Source organism: Thermomyces dupontii (genome assembly GCF_041956625.1).
Source record: "Thermomyces dupontii strain NRRL 2155 unplaced genomic scaffold VTN31scaffold_5, whole genome shotgun sequence".
Taxonomy (NCBI): domain Eukaryota; kingdom Fungi; phylum Ascomycota; class Eurotiomycetes; order Eurotiales; family Trichocomaceae; genus Thermomyces; species Thermomyces dupontii.
This window is the reverse complement of record NW_027192311.1, coordinates 39,502-64,427: the sequence shown is the minus strand read 5'-3', so window position 1 is coordinate 64,427 and position 24,926 is coordinate 39,502. Positions and strand designations below refer to the sequence as shown.

At 54.5% G+C, this 24,926-nt stretch overlaps 11 protein-coding genes across 11 annotated transcripts; 5 read left to right on the top strand and 6 right to left on the bottom strand.

Moving 5' to 3' along the window:
• Positions 1-1,251: 1,251 nt before the first annotated feature.
• VTN31DRAFT_5269 (uncharacterized protein) lies at positions 1,252-1,740 on the top strand (the record flags this gene model as incomplete). The annotated part of the gene is made up of 1 exon (XM_069405749.1): positions 1,252-1,740. One exon carries the CDS (start codon positions 1,252-1,254, stop codon positions 1,738-1,740), a length of 489 nt encoding a protein of 162 aa, XP_069259426.1.
• Positions 1,741-3,710: 1,970 nt separating this feature from the next.
• Positions 3,711-5,214, bottom strand: VTN31DRAFT_5268 (uncharacterized protein; the record flags this gene model as incomplete). The annotated part of the gene is made up of 5 exons (XM_069405748.1): positions 3,711-4,258; positions 4,327-4,391; positions 4,448-4,827; positions 4,886-4,956; positions 5,028-5,214. 5 exons carry the CDS (start codon positions 5,212-5,214, stop codon positions 3,711-3,713), a joined length of 1,251 nt encoding a protein of 416 aa, XP_069259425.1.
• A 1,177-nt stretch (positions 5,215-6,391) lies between these two features.
• Positions 6,392-6,880, top strand: VTN31DRAFT_5267 (uncharacterized protein; the record flags this gene model as incomplete). Its single annotated transcript, XM_069405747.1, has 1 exon — positions 6,392-6,880. One exon carries the CDS (start codon positions 6,392-6,394, stop codon positions 6,878-6,880), a length of 489 nt encoding a protein of 162 aa, XP_069259424.1.
• A 243-nt stretch (positions 6,881-7,123) lies between these two features.
• Positions 7,124-7,836, top strand: VTN31DRAFT_5266 (uncharacterized protein; the record flags this gene model as incomplete). Its single annotated transcript, XM_069405746.1, has 2 exons — positions 7,124-7,318; positions 7,381-7,836. The coding sequence occupies 2 exons, from the start codon at positions 7,124-7,126 to the stop codon at positions 7,834-7,836; spliced, it is 651 nt and encodes a 216-aa protein (XP_069259423.1).
• A 431-nt stretch (positions 7,837-8,267) lies between these two features.
• Positions 8,268-9,590, bottom strand: VTN31DRAFT_5265 (uncharacterized protein; the record flags this gene model as incomplete). The annotated part of the gene is made up of 4 exons (XM_069405745.1): positions 8,268-8,283; positions 8,336-9,260; positions 9,334-9,484; positions 9,549-9,590. The coding sequence occupies 4 exons, from the start codon at positions 9,588-9,590 to the stop codon at positions 8,268-8,270; spliced, it is 1,134 nt and encodes a 377-aa protein (XP_069259422.1).
• A 320-nt stretch (positions 9,591-9,910) lies between these two features.
• Positions 9,911-10,718, top strand: VTN31DRAFT_5264 (uncharacterized protein; the record flags this gene model as incomplete). Its single annotated transcript, XM_069405744.1, has 2 exons — positions 9,911-10,038; positions 10,106-10,718. 2 exons carry the CDS (start codon positions 9,911-9,913, stop codon positions 10,716-10,718), a joined length of 741 nt encoding a protein of 246 aa, XP_069259421.1.
• An 871-nt stretch (positions 10,719-11,589) lies between these two features.
• On the bottom strand, positions 11,590-13,297 carry VTN31DRAFT_5263 (uncharacterized protein; the record flags this gene model as incomplete). The annotated part of the gene is made up of 4 exons (XM_069405743.1): positions 11,590-11,687; positions 11,742-12,856; positions 12,917-13,045; positions 13,107-13,297. The coding sequence occupies 4 exons, from the start codon at positions 13,295-13,297 to the stop codon at positions 11,590-11,592; spliced, it is 1,533 nt and encodes a 510-aa protein (XP_069259420.1).
• A 1,685-nt stretch (positions 13,298-14,982) lies between these two features.
• On the top strand, positions 14,983-19,514 carry VTN31DRAFT_5262 (uncharacterized protein; the record flags this gene model as incomplete). The annotated part of the gene is made up of 5 exons (XM_069405742.1): positions 14,983-15,067; positions 15,132-15,291; positions 15,367-18,337; positions 18,395-19,438; positions 19,503-19,514. The coding sequence occupies 5 exons, from the start codon at positions 14,983-14,985 to the stop codon at positions 19,512-19,514; spliced, it is 4,272 nt and encodes a 1,423-aa protein (XP_069259419.1).
• Positions 19,515-20,038: 524 nt separating this feature from the next.
• Positions 20,039-21,384, bottom strand: VTN31DRAFT_5261 (uncharacterized protein; the record flags this gene model as incomplete). Its single annotated transcript, XM_069405741.1, has 3 exons — positions 20,039-20,553; positions 20,629-21,219; positions 21,300-21,384. 3 exons carry the CDS (start codon positions 21,382-21,384, stop codon positions 20,039-20,041), a joined length of 1,191 nt encoding a protein of 396 aa, XP_069259418.1.
• Positions 21,385-21,733: 349 nt separating this feature from the next.
• On the bottom strand, positions 21,734-22,603 carry VTN31DRAFT_5260 (uncharacterized protein; the record flags this gene model as incomplete). Its single annotated transcript, XM_069405740.1, has 1 exon — positions 21,734-22,603. One exon carries the CDS (start codon positions 22,601-22,603, stop codon positions 21,734-21,736), a length of 870 nt encoding a protein of 289 aa, XP_069259417.1.
• Positions 22,604-24,033: 1,430 nt separating this feature from the next.
• Positions 24,034-24,786, bottom strand: VTN31DRAFT_5259 (uncharacterized protein; the record flags this gene model as incomplete). Its single annotated transcript, XM_069405738.1, has 5 exons — positions 24,034-24,069; positions 24,128-24,274; positions 24,329-24,492; positions 24,570-24,682; positions 24,734-24,786. The coding sequence occupies 5 exons, from the start codon at positions 24,784-24,786 to the stop codon at positions 24,034-24,036; spliced, it is 513 nt and encodes a 170-aa protein (XP_069259416.1).
• Positions 24,787-24,926: the final 140 nt, after the last annotated feature.

Below are 24,926 nucleotides of genomic sequence, written 5' to 3'. Positions count from 1 at the left end.
TGTATACATGTACTCCGTATACTCCGTACGGAATACTCGTAGTACAGTTTGTGAATAGGCGGGGATTGACTGTATTTTCCCTCCGCCGCGTTTAGGCTCAGGTCGGGCCGCCGGGGAAGCAGGAGGACCTCGACCCGGCAGCGCTGATTGGCAGGAGGGACTACGAGTAGTTGCAAAGGGATGTGGTGATGTGCACACCAATCCAGAACCTCGAGCCCATTGAGTGCTTCCAATGCTCGACTGGCTCAACCGACGCTCACTCCCGATCACAAAAATGACTGGGGATGCGGAAATGCAGTTTCGCGGCGTGCAGGCTGAAGCCATCAGGGCGATTCAGGACAATCAGAGCCCAGTGGTGGCCGTCATGGCGTCGGGCAGAGGCAAGAGTATGCTGTTCTTACTACCAGCATGGGTAGCGCCGGAGGGAACCACCGTTGTTGTCGTACCGCTGCTTGGACTACGGCAGTCCGTAGTGCAGCGCTCCCAACGATATGGAATCGAGTGTGCTTTGTGGGAGAGTGGGCGAGCCCCGGAAGACGCGTCCATCGTCTTGGTGACGTCCGACTCTGCAGCCACTCCCGAATTTCAGTCATTTCTAGATCGTCTTCGCGAGACGGGACGCCTGGACCGGATCGTGGTGGACGAATGTCACGCGATTCTGGATGATCGGAATAATTTCCGGAAGCAGCTGCTTGCGTGGCTCAAGCGATTTACCCAGGCGCGGACGCAGTTGGTTTTGCTCACAGCGACGCTGCCACCCTCGTTGGAAGGCGATCTGTGTAAGGCTATTCATCATCCCCGGCATCTCGTGCACATCTTCCGAGAACAAACTAATCGCCCCATGGTTGCATACTGCGCATGGAGTCCGCCGAAGCTATCGGAATTTGGTCTCATCGGATGGAATCCATGGTTCGAAAGTCGACATATCGTCGAGTTCATCCAAGAGAGAATCCGACGCGCAGGGAATGGTCGAGTCATCGTGTACGCCAATCTTGGCGATCAGGTGCGGGCAATCGCGCAGAAGCTGGGCTGTGAGGCTTTCCTCCGGGACGATGCCGATGATCCTGGCGCTTTGAGTCGTGCTCGACCGGCCATAAAATCGGAAGCTGATCAGGAGGATCATGCATCGCAATACATACACCGCTGATCATCAAAGCAACTCTAGTTCCTGCATAGCATTGTCTTTGTCGAGTCGGATCAGTCGAGCGCTTTGTTCTTGACCGCAAGATTCATCACCAAGGGTAGGCCAGAATGGGTTCGCTTGGCACGTCGACGCCAGCAATCCCCCTACTCATCGATGGCGTCGAGAGAACCACTCCATCAACCTTTGACGTCATCAGTCCCTTGACCAACACGATCTGCTGGAAGGCCTCGTCCGCTTCCCCGGGCGATGCGATCCGCGCGGTGGAGGCCGCCGAGGCCGCATTCCCAGCTTGGTCGCAGACTAAGCCCGCAGCGCGGCGCGACATCCTTCTCAAGGCGGCGGACCTGATGGAGAGCCGGCTGGAGACCTATGCGGCGCACATGCGGACCGAGATGGGCGCCGAGGCCGAGGTTGCCCAGGGGTTCATCGTTCCGTTGGCTATCCGCATGCTGCGGGATATCGCCGGCCGGATCTCAGCGATTTGTGGTTCGGTGCCGGTGGTGGAGGCCGAGGGGCAGAGTGCGATGGTTCTCAAGGAGCCGATGGGGGTGATTCTCGGGATTGTGCCTTGGTACGTCTTGTCTGCCCCTCTTTGAGCTCCGGGCTTGACAACCTCGTCCTCTGACGGGGAGTGATGTAGGAATGCTCCATATGTCTTTGCCATCCGTGCCGCGGCTACAGCCCTGGCTACCGGCAACACGACAGTCATCAAATCGTCGGAGCTGACCCCCCGCTGCTACTGGGCTGTTGGATGCGCTTTCCAGGCCGCAGGCTTGCCGGCAGGCTGTCTCAACATCATCCACACCCGGCGTGAGGATGCTCCCGCCGTGGTCAATGCCATGATCGAGCATCCTGCGGTACGGAAGGTCAATTTCACGGGCAGCACCGCCGTGGGCAGGAAGATTGCCGCCGTCTGTGGCCAGAACCTCAAGCCGTGCCTCATGGAGCTGGGTGGGAAGAACAGTGCCATTGTATGCGCGGATGCCAATTTGGACACTGCCGTGCAGCAGGTGCTGGCGGGCGCCTTTCTGAATGTAAGACCATGATAAGAAAAACCAATCTTCTGAATCCCTTGCTAACGTGAGTAATAATACAGTCTGGTCAAATCTGTATGTCCACCGACCGCATCCTCGTGCACTCATCCATTGCCACAAAGTTCCTCAGCGCACTCAAGGGCAGTCTCGAGACCAAATCGAAGGAAACCCCCGAATGGCCGACATTGGTCACCGAGGCAGCCAAGGAGCGCGTCGAGTCCTTGATCACCGAGGCATTGGTCTCGGGAGCAGAGGTGATCCATTGGACGCCCAGAGTGGAGGAATCATCGAATTCATCCGGCATCCGCGTGCCACGGGTGATCCTGGGCAATATCCGAGATCACATGGACGTATGGCAGGAAGAGTCCTTTGCGCCGCTGGCTGCTGTGAAGATCTTCCATCACGAGGAAGAGGCTGTGCGCATGGCGAATGATGGAGGATATGGTTTGTCTGCCGCGATTTTCACAGAGGACTTGCGTAGAGGGTTTGCGCTTGCTAAGAAGATCCAGGCTGGGTGAGTGCCCTTTGACGGAAAAGAAAAAATGTATATGCAATCTACTGACTGTGACACAGCGCCGTCCACATCAACAGCATGACTGTGCATGATGAGCCGGCTCTCCCACACGGTGGCGTCAAGCACAGTGGTTGGGGACGCTTCAATACTGATCAGGGGCTCAACGAGTACCTGGTTACCAAAAATGTGACCTGGATGGATTGAGGATTAGAGCAGCTTTCTTTTTTTTTTTTTTTTTCTCTCCGACCTTGGTAATCAGAATGGAGGGATTATTGAGATTTGAACCTCTATTGTGTGAATTCTCAAACGCAAAGTAACCTTGCTAGACTTGCTCTAGTAATACAAGCCGGGTACCTCTCGATCAAGAATAGATCGAAGCATGGGTGTAAATTATGTATAGGCGGAAAGCCTGGAAATAGCCAATTCCATCTGATCCTCATGACCACGAGATCCTATGGAGACCGCGCTGACTACCTACACGACAAGGTTCGTTTCAGGGCATGCGCGCTACAGCCGCGCGTCACCATTTTTTTTTTTTTCAGGAATTCCATGATGTCGAGTCGTCATGAATCTTCTCTTTCACCACGCAGCATCGAGATTTGGTGTTTTGTGGCAGCTTCTCTTGGAGCCAGACTCCCCACTCTGTTTGAAAGACCAAATCCAGACGTGGTGCTCGGGTCCATACCTTCAAGACCAGAAACCAGACCATAATGCGGACAAGAACACACTCTGCATTGACACAAATAAAACAAACGCAAAGACGAGATGGTATCAATTGCTTCCTCAGAGCCCAGCTCCACCTATTATGGCCCTCCCATCAAGTATCGATTGCATATCCCAGACAAAATAAAACTGCCAAGAGAATGCCATAGAAAAGTATATACAAAGCAAAATAGATTACAGTATCGTTAGTTTCCCAAACCATGGACCCGCCAGTGAAGATTTCGAAAGCATCGCCCATAACCCTGAACTCCCTCAGAAAAGAAAGGACTGGACGAGTCACCGAGGTCTTCGACGCTCAAACTGGACTCGGCGGTCTCGAATCGGGAAGTGACCTTATCGACCCCAACGGACTCACAGGACTGGGTGTTCTGAGGACGGGGCTGGGCGTCCGGGGAGGGCTGGGCGTTTGGATGGGACTCGGCGTGCGGGCGGCACTTGGCGTTCGTACAGGACCATCCCTCGTCGAAGGACGACCGTTCGACAAAGGACCATCCCATCGAAGATGAAAGTCCGTTCGGACGGGCGTGCCCTCGAGGTTCGTTGTTGCGCGCGCGGACCGCGGCCGCGCGATAGAATCGCTCCTCACCGACGCCGCCTTGTCGGGGTCGTCGACCTTTGTGAAGTCGGTGAGGGTGTCGTTGCCATGGAAGCCCTTGTGCGCCGGGTGAATGGGCTTGGGAGACAGGATCAGGGTTTCCGAGTCTCGGGATGGCTTCTGGGAGACCGGTCGGCTGCGGGGGAAGACGTTGCTGGGGAAGAGGTCGCGGATGACGGGCAGGCAACCACAGACGATGCCCATGGACGATTCAATATGCGCCCAGAGCACCACTTTGTAAGCGTCGTCTGTGTATAAGGTCAGCAGATCTGTGCGAGTCGAGTCGGCTTGGTGGGGGGGGGGGCTGCTTGCTTACATGTCAGTTCTTCGAGGTCGGCACTACGCATCAACATCAAATGGTATATTCCTGCGACGCAGACACTGCTAAAAAGTCAGATCTAAGTCCGTTGAGGCGTTGGCAGTGGTGGGAAACATACAAAATGCCGGCTGCGTAAACAACGACCAAGCCAAGCTTGTCCTGCCACGACAGTCGGCGCCGGATCAACATGGGAATAGGCAACGCCATGATGGCAAGGTTGATCGCGACGCAAAACGCCTGGTCGACGACCATGAATGACTTCTGATCGATGCATTGGGCGTCCGTCACGGAGTGGTCCCAAAACGCCGTCAGGGGATAACATTGCAGACAGGCTGCGACGATGACGCCCGCAGCCCAGGCGGCGATGAGGGAGCCGACACCGAAGGCGATCGGGCGAAACACCAGGGATTGGCCAAAATGGCGGAGATAAAGGTACACGATGGAAGTCTTGAATAGCGCGTTCAGCGTGAAGGACACGATTTGCGCCGCAAGAAGGAACTAGGCGATGGTTAGCGAGGGCTCGCTTCGTTTCTCCGCGAGGATGTCTGTGACAGACCTTCCAGAATCGCTGGATCATCGACTCATCCAGCTCTTTCCTGTGATAGCCCATGCCCGCATTTTGACACCCTGAAGAGCGATCGGTCAGACAAAAGGGGGCCATTCTCCCGAGACAAACGAGTCGACGACGGAGCACTTGCATTGAACCACCAAGGCCAGGATCCCCAAGAGCACCAACCACGCTCCGACAGACAGTCCATCATCGATTCCGAACCTTGCTCGTCGCCTCAGCCTTGCCGCGATGCGCAGGATGACCGCCAGGCTCGCAACGCCGGTCAGGCCGGAGGCGACCGAGATCACATCCTGTCCTTCTGCACTCGGAGCCATCACAACATGTGTTGATGGACAGCAGATTCGACGGCATCGTCCGGCCGGACAACAAGAAAGGAGTTGTTGCTGGTCGGCTTACTACTATTAATTTGTTTGGAGTGACCGTTGGAGTTTGGGCGCATGCTGTCGATCTCTTCTCTTTTTCTAAAGCAAACCGGACCAACCCCCCCCCGTCGGCTTGTTCATCGAACTGAACTAATCGTGCGTCCAACACTCTTGTCCCAATCCCCCAAGTTTAGCTGTGGTTTGGCATTTTCAGCCGTCTCTTCCTTTGGTAGGATTCGCCCCTGCGCTCTAAGGGCTAATGCACGCCCTAACCTACTTCCCACTTGGTCGAATAGAGACCAAAAGGAGATCGAGTTCGTTGCCCCATTGGCTCGGTTCTTTGCCTAATATGGAATAGCCAAGGCTTAGCCTATCTATTTGAGTGGAGCATTTCCAAAAATCTCTCGAGGCTGATATCAGTAAGCCAATCAGAGCTCAGGAACGACAGATTTAGCTATTCAGGTCCAAACCTTAATTGAATTGTTTCTGAGATTCTGATTGGTTGTGCAATTTGACATGTTAGTTCCCCAACTTGCCCTGTTGGGCAAGCTCAGGGGAAGCCAGGTTAGCGTGCCAGTCAGTCAGTTACTTACCTTTCAGTACTGTGGATGGCATGGCATGTCTTTGCTTTGCAAGATGATGTGATATCATAAACGACGGGATGAATCGACAGGAGAGGATGGGCTTGGGAATGGATGTACGAGTACATTCGCCTTTAAGCTGTTGTGTTACCTGGCAAGAAATACTAAGTACTTACTGATCTCCGAGCTATGCAGTGAGACCTCATATTGGCAATTCAATTCATTCGCACAACATGATTAGAGCCGTAAACAATGAACTACTTCGACAGTCTTGCAAAATGGCCGGAAATATCCACCAAATACACTGCAACTGTGCTGCTTTTCGACGGAAAGCAGCAGCAAAAAGCCGCGAAAAAAAAAAAAAAAAAAAAGAAATGTGCTCGACTGGTCATAAAATCGGAAGCTGATCACGAGGATCATGCATCGCAATACATACACCGCTGATCATCAAAGCAACTCTAGTTCCTGCATAGCATTGTCTTTGTCGAGTCGGATCAGTCGAGCGCTTTGTTCTTGACCGCAAGATTCATCACCAAGGGTAGGCCAGAATGGGTTCGCTTGGCACGTCGACGCCAGCAATCCCCCTACTCATCGATGGCGTCGAGAGAACCACTCCATCAACCTTTGACGTCATCAGTCCCTTGACCAACACGATCTGCTGGAAGGCCTCGTCCGCTTCCCCGGGCGATGCGATCCGCGCGGTGGAGGCCGCCGAGGCCGCATTCCCAGCTTGGTCGCAGACTAAGCCCGCAGCGCGGCGCGACATCCTTCTCAAGGCGGCGGACCTGATGGAGAGCCGGCTGGAGACCTATGCGGCGCACATGCGGACCGAGATGGGCGCCGAGGCCGAGGTTGCCCAGGGGTTCATCGTTCCGTTGGCTATCCGCATGCTGCGGGATATCGCCGGCCGGATCTCAGCGATTTGTGGTTCGGTGCCGGTGGTGGAGGCCGAGGGGCAGAGTGCGATGGTTCTCAAGGAGCCGATGGGGGTGATTCTCGGGATTGTGCCTTGGTACGTCTTGTCTGCCCCTCTTTGAGCTCCGGGCTTGACAACCTCGTCCTCTGACGGGGAGTGATGTAGGAATGCTCCATATGTCTTTGCCATCCGTGCCGCGGCTACAGCCCTGGCTACCGGCAACACGACAGTCATCAAATCGTCGGAGCTGACCCCCCGCTGCTACTGGGCTGTTGGATGCGCTTTCCAGGCCGCAGGCTTGCCGGCAGGCTGTCTCAACATCATCCACACCCGGCGTGAGGATGCTCCCGCCGTGGTCAATGCCATGATCGAGCATCCTGCGGTACGGAAGGTCAATTTCACGGGCAGCACCGCCGTGGGCAGGAAGATTGCCGCCGTCTGTGGCCAGAACCTCAAGCCGTGCCTCATGGAGCTGGGTGGGAAGAACAGTGCCATTGTATGCGCGGATGCCAATTTGGACACTGCCGTGCAGCAGGTGCTGGCGGGCGCCTTTCTGAATGTAAGACCATGATAAGAAAAACCAATCTTCTGAATCCCTTGCTAACGTGAGTAATAATACAGTCTGGTCAAATCTGTATGTCCACCGACCGCATCCTCGTGCACTCATCCATTGCCACAAAGTTCCTCAGCGCACTCAAGGGCAGTCTCGAGACCAAATCGAAGGAAACCCCCGAATGGCCGACATTGGTCACCGAGGCAGCCAAGGAGCGCGTCGAGTCCTTGATCACCGAGGCATTGGTCTCGGGAGCAGAGGTGATCCATTGGACGCCCAGAGTGGAGGAATCATCGAATTCATCCGGCATCCGCGTGCCACGGGTGATCCTGGGCAATATCCGAGATCACATGGACGTATGGCAGGAAGAGTCCTTTGCGCCGCTGGCTGCTGTGAAGATCTTCCATCACGAGGAAGAGGCTGTGCGCATGGCGAATGATGGAGGATATGGTTTGTCTGCCGCGATTTTCACAGAGGACTTGCGTAGAGGGTTTGCGCTTGCTAAGAAGATCCAGGCTGGGTGAGTGCCCTTTGACGGAAAAGAAAAAATGTATATGCAATCTACTGACTGTGACACAGCGCCGTCCACATCAACAGCATGACTGTGCATGATGAGCCGGCTCTCCCACACGGTGGCGTCAAGCACAGTGGTTGGGGACGCTTCAATACTGATCAGGGGCTCAACGAGTACCTGGTTACCAAAAATGTGACCTGGATGGATTGAGGATTAGAGCAGCTTTCTTTTTTTTTTTTTTTCTTCTCCGACCTTGGTAATCAGAATGGAGGGATTATTGAGATTTGAACCTCTATTGTGTGAATTCTCAAACGCAAAGTAACCTTGCTAGACTTGCTCTAGTAATACAAGCCGGGTACCTCTCGATCAAGAATAGATCGAAGCATGGGTGTAAATTATGTATAGGCGGAAAGCCTGGAAATAGCCAATTCCATCTGATCCTCATGACCACGAGATCCTATCACCGTCAGCATCAGAACAAAGAAGAAAATTGAGAGAAAGAGGCATACGCAAGCATAATCCCCGCGCCGGCCAGCAGCGCCGCAAACTGCATCAATGTCTCCTTGACCTCAAGCCACTTATCCTTCTTGCCCGACTCCAAGAGTTCCGGAATGACCGCCACGGTGCCGACGTACAGAAACGTCCCGGCCGTAAAGGGCAAGAGGAGATCGCCCCAGCTCAGACCCGTCCCCAGCAGACCGGGGGAAGCAACATCGGTGGCCGCTCCGCTGCCGCCAAACTCCTGGATGACGATGCCAATGAACGTGCCGAGGAAGGCACCAATTGCGGTGACGAACTGCGCGCCCATGGCCCGCCGCTTCGAAAAGCCAGACTGCACGAGGAGCGCAAAGTCACCGACTTCATGCGGGATCTCGTGGAAGAAGACGGCGACAGTCGTGGTGGCCCCAATGGTCGGTGAGGCGTAGAATGCCGAGGACAGCGCGAGGCCATCCGTAATGTTGTGTGTGAAATCAGCAATCAAATTGAGGTATCCCGCGAGTTTGACGCTGGGGCTGTGGCTCTTGTCGTCGTGGACCTCGGAGGAGTTGTTGGTGGGTTCTTTGTCTTTGCCGCGTTTCTTCACTTCACCGCCAGACTCTTTCTTTGCGCCCGTGGCTACGGCAATTGTATGATCGGCATGACTGTGGGAGTGGCTGTGACTGTGCCCGCCTTCTTCGCCGCCGGTTGCGATGCGCAGTGTCTTGTCCATGGCGACGAACGTGATAAATCCGGCCATGATGGCGACTCCGTACAGGAGATTCCGGTTGTTCTCCACTAACACAAAGCGCGCCTCTCCGGGTGAGTCCTCCCCGAGAAAGATCTCCGGCAGAAGGTGGAAGAGGGTGTCTCCGAGCAAGCCGCCAACGGCGAATGCGACCATTACGGACAGCGACGAGGGATCAATGTTTGGCGGACAGAGAGCAAGAAGGAAATCTTATTGTTTTTGGTAACCATTGTCAACCGCGGCTCACGCGGGCCAAAGACGGAAAATGCGATTGCGACGTACTAGGCGGTCCGGAGATATACAGAGTCGCGAGCAACGCGTTGACAGCTGGGCTGCCTGGGAATAGCACGGCGAAGATTCGCGATATCAAACTGCCTTCTTCGGGCAGAGCGGCGAGCTTGTGCTCGTTCAGTTTCTGGACTATGGAACATTGCTACACACGTCGATCAGCTCTGTGTTCGGAGGGGCATGGCCAAGGTCCAGGTCAGTCAGCTCACCTGCAGCTCTTCTTCGATCTCGGCGGTCGACAGGCGACCCATACCAGCTTGGACGGTCCCGGTTAGCAGGGACACGACCAATGCTCCCGCGGCTAAGGCCAGAGTCGGCCGCCGGGGAAAGCGAGTCAACCACGAAGCCATTCTGAACTCGGTCATTCATCCACATGCACACTCTGTGAGGACTGAAACGCATGAAGCTCTTGGACACCAAAAGGCGCACGTGACCGAATGGCCAACAAAGACACCAAGAAGTTTAGTGATGCACACCCCAAGCCGGCCGCGATAAGATAAGGCGTCGAGAAGCAATTTTTGAACTTTTCGACAAGCAGCGCCTTGCAAGGTCAACGCCAGCATCAAGAACCATGGGCGGGGTTTTAAAGAAGCGGAAGAAGCGGACTCATGTCCCTAAAATCAAGAAAAAGCACAAGGTGCTGCGTCATGGAGACAAAAGGATCAACTTTGGCGGTAATGCCCTGATCGCTGAAAACTGGTAGGCCCAACAGAGGAGGCTGTTTCTACATCATCAAGCGCTCTAACTCCGAATTGAATGGAATCAGGGACAAAAATCAAACATTGATTCAAAACTACCGGCGTCTTGGTTTGACCACTCGGTTGAACGCGCCGACCGGCGGCGTTGAGAAGAAGACCGCCGAGGCCGCGGCCATGACGACGGACTCCCTGCACATCACCAGCAGTTCGACGACGGGCGGCAACGGCCGGCAGGCGAAGCTGCAGCCGGAAGAAGTTCAGGTGGAACGGGACCCGGAGACGGGCAAGATCGTGCGCGTCATCCACAACGACCAGCAAGATCAAGAGGTCCTGCTGTTTGGGCGCAAGCGAAGACGCGACAATCCGCTCAACGACCCGCTCGACGACCTGCCGGAGCCGCAGCCGGGTGCAACGGAAAGGCCCGCTGCAGAAACGCAATTCATCCGGCAGCTGGAAGCTCGCGTTGCGCAGGAGGAGGAGGCCCTCAAGCACCGTAAGCCTCGGCACCAGAGCCAGCGGGAGCAGGAATGGATCCAGAGACTGGTGGAAAAGTACGGTGATGATATCCAGGCGATGGTGCGGGATCGCAAGTTGAACCCCTTCCAGCAGTCGGAGGGAGATCTGCGCAGACGGATCCGGAAATGGAGAGAATCGCAGCAGGCGCAGTCGCAGTCGGCATGATCGAGACAGAATGTCGGTGCATGACACTGGGCGAATTGGCGTTCTTTGGGTGGTTCGATTGTATATACGTTGTTTTTCTATTAGACTTGATCGTCATCTCAAGCACGTCTTTGGGCATCATTTCCGTCTATTCGTATACTTAATCCCATGGTTTTCAATATTGACTGTTAAGCTACAAACATGATCCATTCCCCGCGAGGTAATACCCGTATCGACGCAATGCATGGTATTTTCAAACCTGGGAGATTTATACAGGCTGCTGCTCAGCATTGAGCTGGATTGCGTATTCTTTCAGTGGGGAAGATCATGTAGTTAAGTGATATTTTCCATCGGTATACTGATTTTTGTAAATGTCAAAAAGGCGATGTCCTCCGCTTTCCCACTCTTTGGGCGATGAATTCGGCAACGAGCCCAGCGCGGGTCTTGAAGGTTTGCGTATTTTGCCTTGGCCAACTCCGCGTGCGTTGCGAGCTTAGTCCTTTTCAATGACGGGGTCGAGCTCGCAACAGTGAGTGCAACGACCGCATTGTAACTCTGCACACAGACCAAGAACATTGGCGTCGGCCTGGATTTCTCAACAGGTTGATTATCAACCCTTAGAGACAATTTTAACTTTACAGCCCACATATCTTGGGGGCTTTCCCCGGCGGAGTTGAATTGGTACTCAGTCTTTGATCAATATGTTTCCCTTCGAGCCTCCAGATATGACTCTGTTGTGTCATGCAAGCCGATGTGTACTGCGTGATCAACGCACCTTTCCTGGTAGGCATGCTGCCAAAGCTGGAAAGAATCTGCTCTTCAAAGGTGGTTTCGCATCTTGGGAGATCGGATGGAGTGGTCTGGTCAATATTAATCATAACGCATTGACTGCTCAGTCACGGTCTGGACCGTCTCGGGCGTTCTTGTCATTCGTAACACTGGTCCGATGCACGGTCCGTACCCATCGACGTCGCCGCCACTCTCCGGCGCCTTGAAACTGTGAGCTTGCTTCCCAGTCGAGGACAGGGAACTCCTTAGCCTTGCCTCTAATCTTGTCTGACTTGAAGGACTTGACGCTCCCCATGTCACTGGGGCCATCGGATGTGTTCGAGTGATCCCCGTCCGGCGGTAGATCCCAGACCCAGCCGCCAATGTGGTCCTCGGGGCCATCATTACTAATGTCCGATACCCCCGGGACCTCAAATCCGACGCCAGTAATCATGCGCTCCATAACCCATGCACGGCATTCAATGTCCAACTCCCATTTCTTGCTTTTCCATGCCCACCCAGGAGGCGGCTGGACATCTTCAAAATGCCGGCATCCACGTGGCCGATCACCTGCAATGCGAGACGGTGAGAGCGGATCATAAGGGCTTGGAGAGAATAGCACTGTTTCCCATTCACCAGAGGAATGCGGAGAAATCGAGCGATGTTGAAGTTCGAAAATCTCCACTTCACGCTCCTCAAGTGTCGAGTCCAACGAGATGTTCGCCAACGATTCCACAATTGGATTGATGGGAGACGCCAATGCCGCCAACGGGTTAGATTGGTCCGCTGGAGCCTTGGACTTTTGCTCTGTCTTTGCACTGGAATCTTTGTCCCTGTCAGTACTCTGCAGGAATCTTTGCACGCCAGAATAATTGGAAATGACATAGAGATTGCCTCCAATGAGAAATATGACGCGCCACGGCAGCATGTGTGCCACAAGGAACAGAGACGCGGTGACCGCCGTGAGCAGGATAAAAATCTCTGATGACCGCTTCTCATCGGAAAAGTTGGTGGGAGGCGCTAGTGTTTTCACTAGGGCGTCATGCAGATCAGAGAAATCCGCCATGGAATTCTGAAGATCACGCATATTCTGAAAGAAATCTTTGGACGTCTCACTCGCCGGCTTGATTGTCTTTGCTGGAGCCAGAGCCGGTCCCTCATATGAATAGTCCGAGGAACCACCTGAGGAGGATGTCGGCGGAGGAGGGTGGCGAGCGAGAAAGGCCGGAACCATGATGAAAAACAAGACGCTCGCTAGGGGCAGAACCGCCAGCAAGTACGGATTAAGACACACAAATGAATAGATCGCTAGGAACGAAAGGGTTTGCGTGGGTTTCTTCCAGCTCAGGAGCCGGCCTACACGGTCCTGGAAGTCGAAGACAGGGCCAATTCTGATATGCACAGGTTAGCTCTTTTGCACTATCTCGATCGAACAGCTATGCCCTGATTACCTCGCGTTGAAGCGGCGAAAATTGTTTGCCATGGTTGGCAGACTGAAGGGTGGCCGGTCTATCGGCTTGTCTGCCGTCTCTGTACTGTTGTCATTGCGGCTCTCAGCTGGAATCATTTGTTGTAGCAGTCTGTAGAATACCAATCAGCGCTTGCTCTCTCACTCGATGCTGGCGATCGCTGGGCACTTACTTGGCGAATAAGCGATCCTGCAGGGACAAGTTGAGATCGTCATGGTCCTCTGCATCTCCAGATCTGGTGGACTTGACCGAGCCTTCCACGGCATCTCTCTGGTCTGTGGACTCTATCGTCGTCTTCGCAAAAGGCTCCAGTGTTGGGTCCTCCTGCTCATTGGTAAACGCATCCGCCGTATATTCATCCATCTTGCCATGTACCCGAGCACGGTGACCTCAGAACTACTCGCAGTGGTTCGCTGCCAGAAGTACTTTTTTTTTTTTTTCTTCCTACACCGACTTGAAGCTCGACCTTTCCACGCGTTCACCGCGTTGCATACGCTTATCGCCAAGATGTGGAGACGTGCTTCCTTGCGTCCGCCAGATCATGCCAGTGTACGGCAAATTTGAATAGTCACTTCCTAAGGTAGTTACATGTCGGTATTAGTTACTCCGTGCGTTGACTCAGGATCATTTAGCAGGAATGCCAGTTGGGTTCTTACAGGACGGGACGGGAACCGCGCTGAGCAGCGGCAGAGGAACTACCTCTGGGTTGAATGGGATGCTCTGTTGATGCCTCGGTGCCTCAGGCCAGCTTCGCACTTGACAGCCGTGCGCCTCAGGCATCAGCCAATTAAAGAGCAACAGCGAACGATGTGGAACAAGCTCACCACTACGGGAGTATGCTTGGATCCTCCGGCCTGTTTCGATTTCTATCGTTGGTCTCGTGTCTGAGTCTGCGCTGCAGGTGGAGTTTGTGAGGTTGCGAGAGCGACCAGCAGCAAGGGAAAAGGAAAAGTTAAACTCGTGGCCGTTCAGCGGTGACACTGGAGTATGTACTGGACAGCTCTGGACAGTCTGGGGTCGGTTAAACTGCAACAGTCAAGAAGAAATCAACAAAGTAACCATCAATAACTGGACTCCGACATGGTAGCGAAGAGCTCTCGAGGTTGATCCTGTACTGTACCTGTACTCCGTATGTACTCCGTAGTATAACTAGTACATAACCACCTAGGTTCGAAGTTTGAACGCTTTCAGAAGTTATGCTTATGTAATACCAACACGTGGAGGACAGCGAGATTCCAGAAGCGACAGGTGACAGGCCCAGACGACGTGTCGCTCTCTCGACTGTCAGAATCCGGAGCGGGATGCTTCGAAGCCTTGGAGAGTCTGCATGGCGCTGGTTTTAGTGTGCAGCGCTGATCCAGGGGCAGAAGAGCCCACCAGTCGCGGACTCGGAGCCTAGGAGCTCGCTCAGAAGCAGCTAAACAAGAGCCCGTCCCTAATCCCACACCCCCAGTAATTTGGCCATTCTCCCACTCGTCTCGGCCAGCAACCTCTCCTGCGGTGCATTTCTTGTCCGACGAACACGCGAGTCAGCCCTGGAATCCTCCATCGTCTGTATTTTGGCCCTTTTCCTTTGTTGTGCGCGGCCAATCTCGCTTTGAATTCTCCCCTTAACCTAGTACGTTTCTGCCGCTCGCCGATTGCGGCTTCGAACCGACCTCCCTGACAACAGGAACCCCCCTCGACAGCCCAGATTATCACCTGCCTTCTCCACGACCCCATGGTTACTCGACGCCCGTACTGACGCGAACGTCCGTTCCAGAGCTTCGCGCCAGCTGGGGCCACTGGTGGTCTTCCAGCCTTGCATCGCGACAGTGTTTCGAGACACTAGGCTTGGCCCCGGTTCTCCCGCAATGGACAGGGAATAAGTGGCTGGACGTCGACGACATTCTCGTTGGCCCCGATCGCTTGCCAGGTGCATCTTGGCTGTCGCCCACGTTCATGATTCTTCGGCTGAATTACTTTCACTACGTGCGGTGACTCTTCGATAGGGGGTTTGACCTGGAAACGCGCCCCGTCTTGAGATTCACACTACGGAGTTGGTGGAAATGACAACGCAGTCCGCAACACATTCAAGAATGGTGTCCTCGAGGACTTCCAATCCATCCCGCAATGACGATCTCTCTTCTGCCAGTAAGAATTCTCCCGGAAGACCTTGCGCTTGCGCGACAGATGGCTAACCTTGGTGTCTCCGAAGCGGATGGCACGTCACGGAGACGGCTACAGAAGGCGGCGCCGCAGGCGAACCGAACCTCGAGGGCTCCCTCGTTCTCGCGAGGCATGACAGATACAAGATTAAGCATGGCGGGAAGACGAAGACCGTCGATCCGCGAACAAAAGACACCCATCTCAGGAGGGTGAGTACCACCCTCGATGTCTCGCAGTGGACAACCTGAGGCAAACTGACTAACCTGACCCTGCCCTTGCGACAGTCCGAAATCCGGATCGATGCACTCTGGAAGCTCATCGATTGACACGACCAACAATTCATCATCCCGGCAACCGTCCATTAGCAGCACCAACTCCCACCTGAGTTTTGGAACCGCTAACGCCAACGACTCGACCAAATATGAGAACAAGCAGCCATCACCAGAACGATCCGAGTTTCTGACACCGATCACTTTCGACGATTTCCACAACAGCATCATGGACGAGCCAAACTTGAGCAATTTCCCGTTACCAGGCCAAGGAGGGACGGGTAATCATGACAACAGGCAGACACAAATCACCTTCAAGTCCAACAACCCGTGGGCCAAGGCGTCCGCTACTCGCACGAGATCGAACTCGGTCCGACGCCAAAGCGACCATCCTGGAACGGATACGGAGAATGCATCGACGAACACGTCCATGCCACCTCCTTCCGCCCCGGCTTCTCGCACGCGCCGTCTGAGCCACGCGCCGCTTCCGCCGAGCAACCCGGCCACTACCAATTCGACCACGACTAGCCGCCCGCCTCGAAAGTCAATCGGACCCGGGATCTTGCCTACGGAATCCCGGAGCGAAGGGGCAACGAAGCGACGGCCCAGCATCTCAACTCGAAAGCCCAGCGTCGACAACACCTCGCATTTGCGGCTACGCACACAGAATACACAGTCCACGTCTGGGAACCTGACCACGCGCTCGATGAAGGCAAAATCCCTCCAGCCACTGTCTCGAGAATCGCACCAACAGCAAGGATCCCTACTGACACCCGGAGAGGCCAACAATGCACGGTCCCCCGCCAATCGGCCGCGAACCCCCGGCAAGAGCACGACTGGCAGTGCGACCACTCCTTCATCTACTGCCAAGCGTATGTCCATAGTGCCCCATGCTACCGGCCTCGGCGCACGGACCATTAGTCCGACGGATGCTCGTCGCATGAAGCGGATGTCCATGATGTCTCAAGCGCCCCCGATGCCCAGCAATGCCTCGACGCACTCCTCGGATACCTCCCTGCGACCGCGATCATCCGCACAGTCTCCGTCGATGATTCCTCGGAAGAGTGTGACACCTTCGTCGTCGCGAACTACTCCGGATCCGAACCGTAAGTCGATCAGTTCGGGCATCTCGATCTCATCCAGCGCGAGCTACAATTCGATCCGCAACTCGAGTGGCTCTCTCCAACCGAGGCTATCACAAACATTCTCGACGTCTCGGCTCCCGACCCCGAAGCCGAGGTTGGAAGCATTCAATCGTCCAGCTGAAGAGGAAGTTCCTCCAGTCCCAGCGATTCCAAAGGCCTTCGAATCTCCGAGGATGGACATTGGTGCTACGTCGCCGTCCGCACGGAAAGCCAGCATTGCATCGGATTCGAATTCGAATCAGCAGGCTGAGTCGCGACGAGGTTCCGAGTCGATCAATCCACCTGTATCGTCAAATACTGCCAATGACGATCCAGGGCCTTCCACCCCTCGAGTTGCGGAACCGAAGACGCCCGATGTCAAAGGAAAACAAGCCATTGGCCTGAACCGAAAGAGTCTTCAGCCACTGAGACTTCCTCCTTTGAACTTGTTGCCGCTTAGCACGCCGATCACGTCGAAGATCGATTCGTTAAAGGACGCATCGACAGGCGAGGACGCAGTTGACTCCGCCCCGTCACGAGCCAATCCGCCAAAGAGTCCCGTTACCCCAATGACCGCATCAAAGGCCTCGTTCTTCTTCAAAGCAGAAGAGCCTGATCCTGAGCTGCCTCTTATCCCTCGCAGCACGACGTCCCATGTTCTGATCAATACTGAGCCCTCCAACCACCGAGCACCCAGCAGCACAAGTTCAATCTTGCCGCTGGATATGTCATCCTCTCGTCGTATCACGTCGCCGTATATCTCCTCGTCGTTGTCCAAAACTGGGGCCGAGCACGGCTCTTCAGCTGACAAAGGCAGCACAGATGTTATGCAGAGTTCTCCTCACTTCAGCAAGCTCATTGGTCCTCGACCTCAGACTCAGTCCTCCACGCTTTTATCGAGCAACGACTCCGCGAGGCAATCGAGCCTGTTGTCTCCGGGTCTGGATATCGACCAGAGTGCGTCATCACAGCGGACCGGGATCCTTCGGCATAGCATGTCCAAACCACAACTGACCTCGGATTCCGCATCGTTGGCGGCCAAGTTCGACGGTATGCCACCGCCACGTTTGCCGCCATCGGCGACGTGGAATGGACTTTCGTCGCTAGCGCCCCGCACCAGCCCAACATTGAAGTCTTCTCGCACGGGCTCACGCCGCCAGTCCTCGATCTCCAGCCTCACAAATACAATCGATTCGGTGAAGCAAAGTGCTCGATCCTCGGATCTTCTCTCCGAGCCGAGTGACTTGAGCGAGACGGATGGTTCCTCCCACACGCGTTCGGGCTCTTCGATCTTGGCTCCCGTCCACAAGATTATCAGCAATGCCAAGGCAAGTGTGGATTCGAGGCCGTCACAGTCTCCTGAATCACCAGTGGATCCTCTTGAGGCTGCTGCTGATGAGGAAATGCGGCGCCTTGGGGCTAAGCGTCGGGACTTCGAATCCGCTGCGAAGGCACTTGATGACCTCAGACGCCGAACAACCCCGAAGGAACGCGTAGGCCCGGCACAGGCGCTGAAGATGGCGAATCTGAACATTTTTGAACGGGGAGAGATTATTGACTTCAAGGACATTTACTTTTGTGGTACCCAGAAGGCGAAGAAGCGTGTCGGTGATCTCAAGCTCCAGTCGACGAATTTTGGCTATGATGATGAGCGTGGCGATTACCAGATCGTCATTGGCGATCATCTGGCGTACCGCTACGAGGTGCTGGATGTTTTGGGCAAAGGAAGCTTCGGCCAAGTCGTTCGGTGTATCGATCACAAGACGGGAGGTTTGGTAGCGGTGAAGATCATCCGGAACAAGAAGAGGTTCCATCAACAGGCCTTGGTGGAGGTGAATATCCTGCAGAAGCTGAGAGACTGGGTAAGTAGATGATGATCGCCGTATATCCGTTTTGACCTTGACTGACCTCCCGTACAGGATCATGACCGACGGCACAACGTGGTCAAGTTCGTTCAGAGCTTCTACTTCCGGGGCCATCTTTGCATATCGACGGAGCTTTTGGGGATGAACCTGTACGAGTTCATCAAGGCGCATGACTTCCGTGGCTTTTCCTTGACTTTGATCCGGCACTTTACGAGGCAACTGTTGAATACGCTCTGCCTGCTTTATCGGAAGAAGATCATCCATTGTGATCTGAAACCGGAGAACATCCTGCTGGTGCACCCGTTGCGGTCAGAAATCCGAGTGATTGATTTTGGGTCCAGCTGTTTTGAGCACGAAAAGGCGTACACGTACATCCAAAGCCGTTTCTACCGCTCGCCAGAGGTGATCCTTGGCATGAACTATGGACTGCCCATTGACATGTGGAGTTTGGGCTGCATTCTTGCCGAACTGTACACCGGGTACCCGCTGTTCCCTGGCGAGAACGAGAAGGAGCAAATGGCCTGCATCATGGAGGTGTTTGGTCCGCCGGAGAAGCACCTGATCGACAAGAGCACTCGCAGGCAGCTGTTCTTTGACAAGTCGGGCCAGCCTCGGGTGACGGTGTCCTCCAAGGGCCGGCGGCGTCGGCCCAACTCAAAGGATCTGCGGCAGGTTCTCAAGTGCGACAACGAACCGTTTTTGGATTTCATTTCCCGTTGTCTTCGGTGGGATCCAGCACGGCGTATGAATCCGATTGAGGCGATGAGCCACGAGTTTATCACCGGCGTCAAGCCTCCGAGCCGGTCATCTCGCAGCAACACCATTGGGCCGATGAGGCGCCCAACGACTGGATCGGGGTCGACAGGCCCTCGCCCACTGCCGGAGCCTCCAAACCCAGGGTTCCGGAACGACGGAGCGACGAAGTCTGGCTCGCCGGCCAAGTCGGGTGTCAGACCCGTGTCGATGGTGAACGGCTCCCAGGTCAGTAAGCGGGGATCGAATAACGGGCCGTACGGCAGTTCTGCCTTACCGCGAGCGACGGTGAGGAGCAACCCCAGCAAGCCGGACCTTGCAACGGCTGCGGCAGCTACTAGTCTGGTAAGATTGAGTCCTTCTCGAAAGAAAAAGTGAGCAAATGGGCTGTTGCTAACATTGTCTATAGAAAACACGATAAGCATTTGCATGTATTATTTCGGCCCCGGTATAATTTTGTAATCATATTTTCCCTTCTTTCATTGTTTCCTTGGTTCGTTCCCTTCTGGCATTGACTCATTGCACCATAGAGGGTTGGGATTATTGGCACTTGGAGAGCATCAGCATCATCGACCATTCATACCTCCGTCCAAGGGCCAGTCTGTGAGTTGCTTTGAAAGCATGTACTGAGTGATCAGCCTGTTGTCTGTGTGCTTATTGGTTTGCTGTTGGATGCTTATGACGGACTCGAATGTCTGAATGATATGTTTCATTAATGTTTCTGTGACTGGCTGTGGATTGTCAAGCAGGCGAGTCTTTAATGTACTAGTGAAGGGTGATTGAAAGGATAGTCATCATCGAATGTACACTTCAAAGCTGAATCGATTCAGTCGCTAACCAACTCCGATGCAACCAGATAATGACAAGACATGGGATGGAATAATACATGATGGTCAAAATGAACACGCTAGACAAAAACCACCAGAACAGAATCCCAGAAACCATTTATTCATCCTCTCCCTTGATCCTCCCATTCAAAACGCCTTCCATGCGACGATTCCGTCTTCGATTAAACACCTCAGTGGCCCAATCGCTCAACTGAAACAGCCATCCACCCGCGACGAGAACCCCGGAGACCACATTGATCACCCGCACCAGCAGGGACAGCAGACTGCGCCGCTCATGCGTGACAAACAGCAGGATGGGCTCGATGTTGTACTTGAAGAAGATGCCGGGGATGTTGATCGCGTTCTCGGGGATCGCGGACGACTGGCTGGTGGCGGCGTACTGGTTCGTGAAGATGGAGTCGCGGGGCTTGCGGTGGATGCGGGACGGGTTGGCGGTGTAGCGCTCCACGGCGTCGCTGCGCTCGGAGTAGATGGTGGGTACGATGTTGAGGAAGTACTGGTAGCGGTAGTAGTGGGAGTCGGTGGTAGCGATGGTTTTGTCGAGAGGGTTCAGTAGGGATGGGTAATGCGGACCAAAGGAGAGCTCGGTGATCATATGGGAGAAGTTGAATGCTAGAAGAAGATCATCTTTGTCAGCGTGGCTTCGGTTCCAACTAGGACCATTTTGACAAGGGAAGGGAGGTGTACCGTCATGAGGGAGATGCTCCCCCAATTCCTGATACCCATGCCCTCTCGCCGTAATGTGCATATCCCCCAGGACCTTATTCCCCTCGAGACTCCCGTAGATCCGACACGAATCAGCCGGCACACCCTTCCGCAGCTTCGGGCTTTGGGGGAACTTCCGTCGCGGGTTATTCCTGACATGCGCAATGACGTGCTGCGCATGCACATCCTCCTCCTGCGCCATCAACCGCTGCGTATCCTCGGCATTGAGCGTCTGGTACTCAAACACTCCCGCGGAGATCTCCCTGTTGAGCTTCTCGTTCCACACCTGCCAGTTGGTCGGGTCTTTGGTAAGCAGCATCCCCGCCACGATGTGGTCGCCCGCCGCGTCCTGGATGTCAATGCGTAGGTCTTCGCATGGCATCCGCACCACGATGTCGATGTTCATCTGCATCGCCCGCGATACGCCCTTTTCCACGCTGAAGTGGTGGCTTTCTGTCCCGCGCCACCAGGTGCGGAGCTCGGAGAGCGTCAGCAGCGCGCTGACGACCAGGAGGAGAACTGTCCATTGTCCACCGCGTCGGGTCGGCGAGGTGTAGCTTGGTTTGGTTTTGGCTGTTTGTTGTTGTTTTTTCCCCTCACCATCAGCAGGCGATGAAAGAGGAGAAAAAGGGAATTGGAAAGGTCGAGCTTACGGAATGCGTCAAATGATCTCAACCCCGCGCTCCTCTTCTCCCCAAACGCATCTTCGTCCAGCCCGTGCGCCGCGAATTCGTTCATGGCGACGGCGAAGACGACGACGGCTATGTGCCCATCGACCGCTGCGTCACTGCGAGACTGGAATCGTGAATCGCGCATTGATCTAGCTGTAATGGATGGAATCGAGTTTTAGTTTGGAGCGAGAGAAGGAATGTCGGCGTACAACTACATTTTCATGCTCGTGTTCCAAGGGGGGCGTCAACATTATTATTTAGGTATGGCCAAGGCGGAGTGCTGAGGCCACCTTTCCAAAGTCTCATGCCTCTTCATCTCAAACCACATCCACCTAGATTGTTCCGAATGCCACAAAAATCTCTAGCGATCATTCATTCAATAATTCAGATTTAGGTTAACGTAGTGTCCGTAGCTATCATACATCGAAAATCTCTCCCATCCCAACGCCCGCACCCTCTGCCCCGGCCCGACTATCAACCAGATCCAACCGCCAGCCCTTCCAGTCGCGCAATTTTCTTTTAACCTCTCGCACCCATTCAACTCGCTTGCGCGCCTCCTCCTCCGCCTGTGCCCGTGCGAAAGCAGCCTCGTCAAAGTCATCCTCCGCGAGCAGCTCCAGACTCCCCCGTGCGGCCGGCGCTCGGGGCTGCGACGATGGTCTCCGAATACTCCCTCCCGTGAACGCCGCGATCCCGCTGGAGATGACGTCTGTCAGCGACGAATGTTGCGGGCCGCTCGGCATCAGGCTGCGACGTCGCGAGTGACTTTGTTGCCCTCCAACGAGGTCAACCTCGTCAAAGGCCCCGCCTCCAGCTCCGCCGGAGGCATCCACCACGGCACTCGTTTCATCCTCTTGGAGCTCTTTGCGCCGTTCGCGCCAGACACCCCGTCGAAGGTCGAAGACTTCGCTTTCAAGCTCGCGAATCCGCTTCTCCAGTCGCTGGCGTTCCTCGTCGACCAGCTCATCGAGTTCCTCATCCACGCCAGCACTTGTTTCACGCCGGTGGCGATCCCGTTCCTCTCGTAGTCGGAGATTTTCATTCTCCACGGACGATAGCTTCTTTCTCAGCACAGCTACTTCCTTTTCCAGTTTCTCGCCGTCTTTTAGTCTTGCTTGATGCCGCGCCTCGGACTCCTTGTGGAGATTCCCCAGCGCTTGTAGTTTCTTGTCTAGGGTCTCAATCTTTTTCTCGTCGTTCGCCTTGGCTTCTTGAAGCTCTTCAATCTCCCGCCGTAAACTCTTAATCAGGGTCTCAGTAGATGTCTTGTCTACGGCCTCCTTCATTGCCTTCTCCGTCGCACGAGAAAGCGCCTGCTTGGTGTCGGCGAGCTCTCGTTGTGTCTTCTCCAAAGCTTGTTGACTCTGCGTCAACTTGTCCTCCAGACCCTCTGCACGCATAGTAAGACTCTGATTTCGATCCGTTTGAGTTTGCAGCTGGGCGCGCAGATTCGAGATCTCGATTTCCATCGCCTCAATGGTTTCTGACTTGGACTCCAATTGTTGCTCAAGGTCCGAGGCAGGCACATCCGAAGTACCGGACGCCGCGCGCTGTGATTTGGATTGGAGGAGAGAGTTCTGCCGTTGAAGAGACGCAATTTCTGCTTTCTAAACATTCCACAGTTAGGCATACTTTCTTTCTCTCTTTGTCGTCGGCGGCTTACCAGCTGCTCCATTTCAGCTACCTGCTTCTCGGCTCTCTCCAAGCGGTCTTTGAGTTCGACCACCTCCGTATTCGCTTCGCGCAAGTCTTCCAATTGCTCTTCCAATCTCTGCCGCCGCGCATTGGCCTCCTCCAGCTCCTTCTCGAGCCTCTTATTCTCCTTCTCTAGCTCCTCCACCCGTGCAGCTTGTTTCCGGAACACCTCGTGGATCTGTTCAGAGTCCGGGACCAAGGGAGTCAAAGGAGGAGACTTCGGAGAAATGCCACTAGGTAATCCCGACATGGAGCTTCGAAAGGACGACGAACGCATCCTAGACTGCGCGGACACCGACGGCTTTCGTCCATGCGTGCGCGTCGGCAGGTCCTTCCCTTCATCCGGCAATGGTTCTGGTCCCGGCGAGGTCGGGGCATCCGGCATCGGCTCTGTCGCGGGCTCCGCTGCCTGCTCTGGCTGCGGCGCCTCTGCTTTGGGCGGCTCTGGCTGCTCTGGATGCTCCGGCTGCTCCTCAGTAGCTATTGTCTGATCATCCCGTCTCTCCTTGGTCGGAGTCTCGGCCGATGTCGACTCATCTTTACTCGGCTCACCCGAACTTGCTTTCTTGCTGGCTTTCTTTGCTTTTTGCTTTTGTAGCTGTGCAACCTGTGATGACAACCGTCCGTTAGTAGTGCAGTAGGGAAGCATTCCAAGTTGCGCACCCTTTTCTTGGCCGCTGCGAGCTTCTCTGCCTTGATTCTCTCCTCTTCGTCAGCCATTTCTGCTGGTATTGTCCAAATTCACGTGGAAATAAACTGGTGGAGAGGACTCTTTGGCCAAACAGTCTTGCGGGTTACCATGACGGCCAGCTTGCGGGATGTGCACGGACCACTTAACCTAGGTACGTAGGTAATGCCTGAGGCAGAAATCTGCAGACAAGCATTCCTGGCTCTCATTGCAGAGCCAAACCTCAACCTACGAGTTACGGCTGTATATGTCATTTCTTACGATGATTATGCGATGATCTGATTCGGAAGTCCTTTCATTGTTCATGCTCTGCAATACTGGCTATCCAGGCATTCAGAGGGACGCAAGAACGACTTCTGCGCCGGAATTCTATCTCAATGATCAGCGCAGTTCAGAACAAACTGAACTTCAATCAGCTGGAACCCACCTTGACAACACCGCGCTCAGTTTCGATGGCAGCGTACGTGATCTTGCCGTGATCGATAACGATGGCATAGCGACCCGTTCGCCCGGAAGCCGGGTCGGCCCAGCCAATGCGCTTGGAGAAAGCAGCGTCGGTGTCGGAAAGGAACAGCTGTGACCGTCAGAGACTGACTCAAAGAGTGTACATTGTCTCAGCATCACTTACGATGGAGTCATCCTTGATTTTGTTTGCCTTGCTCCAAGCGCTCATCACGAAGGGGTCATTGTAAGCCAGTACGGCGACGATGTCGACCCCCTTTTCCTTGAACTTTGAGAGGTTCGCGATATATCCGGGAAGATGGTTCTCGGAGCAGGTGGGAGTGAAAGCGCCTAGCCGGAGATGCCATTGTTAAGAGATTGGCTGTGATTAAGCAATGATCGCGGCGGCGCCGAATGGTAGAACTTACCAGGCACGGAGAACAGGACAACCTTCTTATCTGCCCACTCTTTGGAGGCATTGTATTGAACTGGCACGCCACAGACTGTGATATCGGACTTCTCTTCAGTGTAGGGAATGTACCTGCGGAACCATTCAGCATCGGGTTGTGAACTGAGATGAAGCTGCACTTACGAGAAGACCACGTCACTGGGGAAACTGTCGCCGGGCTTGAGCGTACCAGCCATTTTGAAAGATGTGCGAATCTTTCAGAGGTCTAAAGGGGTATATAATATGAATAAATCTTCGAGAGAGCTCTTTATATATCAATGACGGCGCACAAGGTCAATCCATCCAAGCGGGGGTGAGGGGCACCATCTGCCTGGCC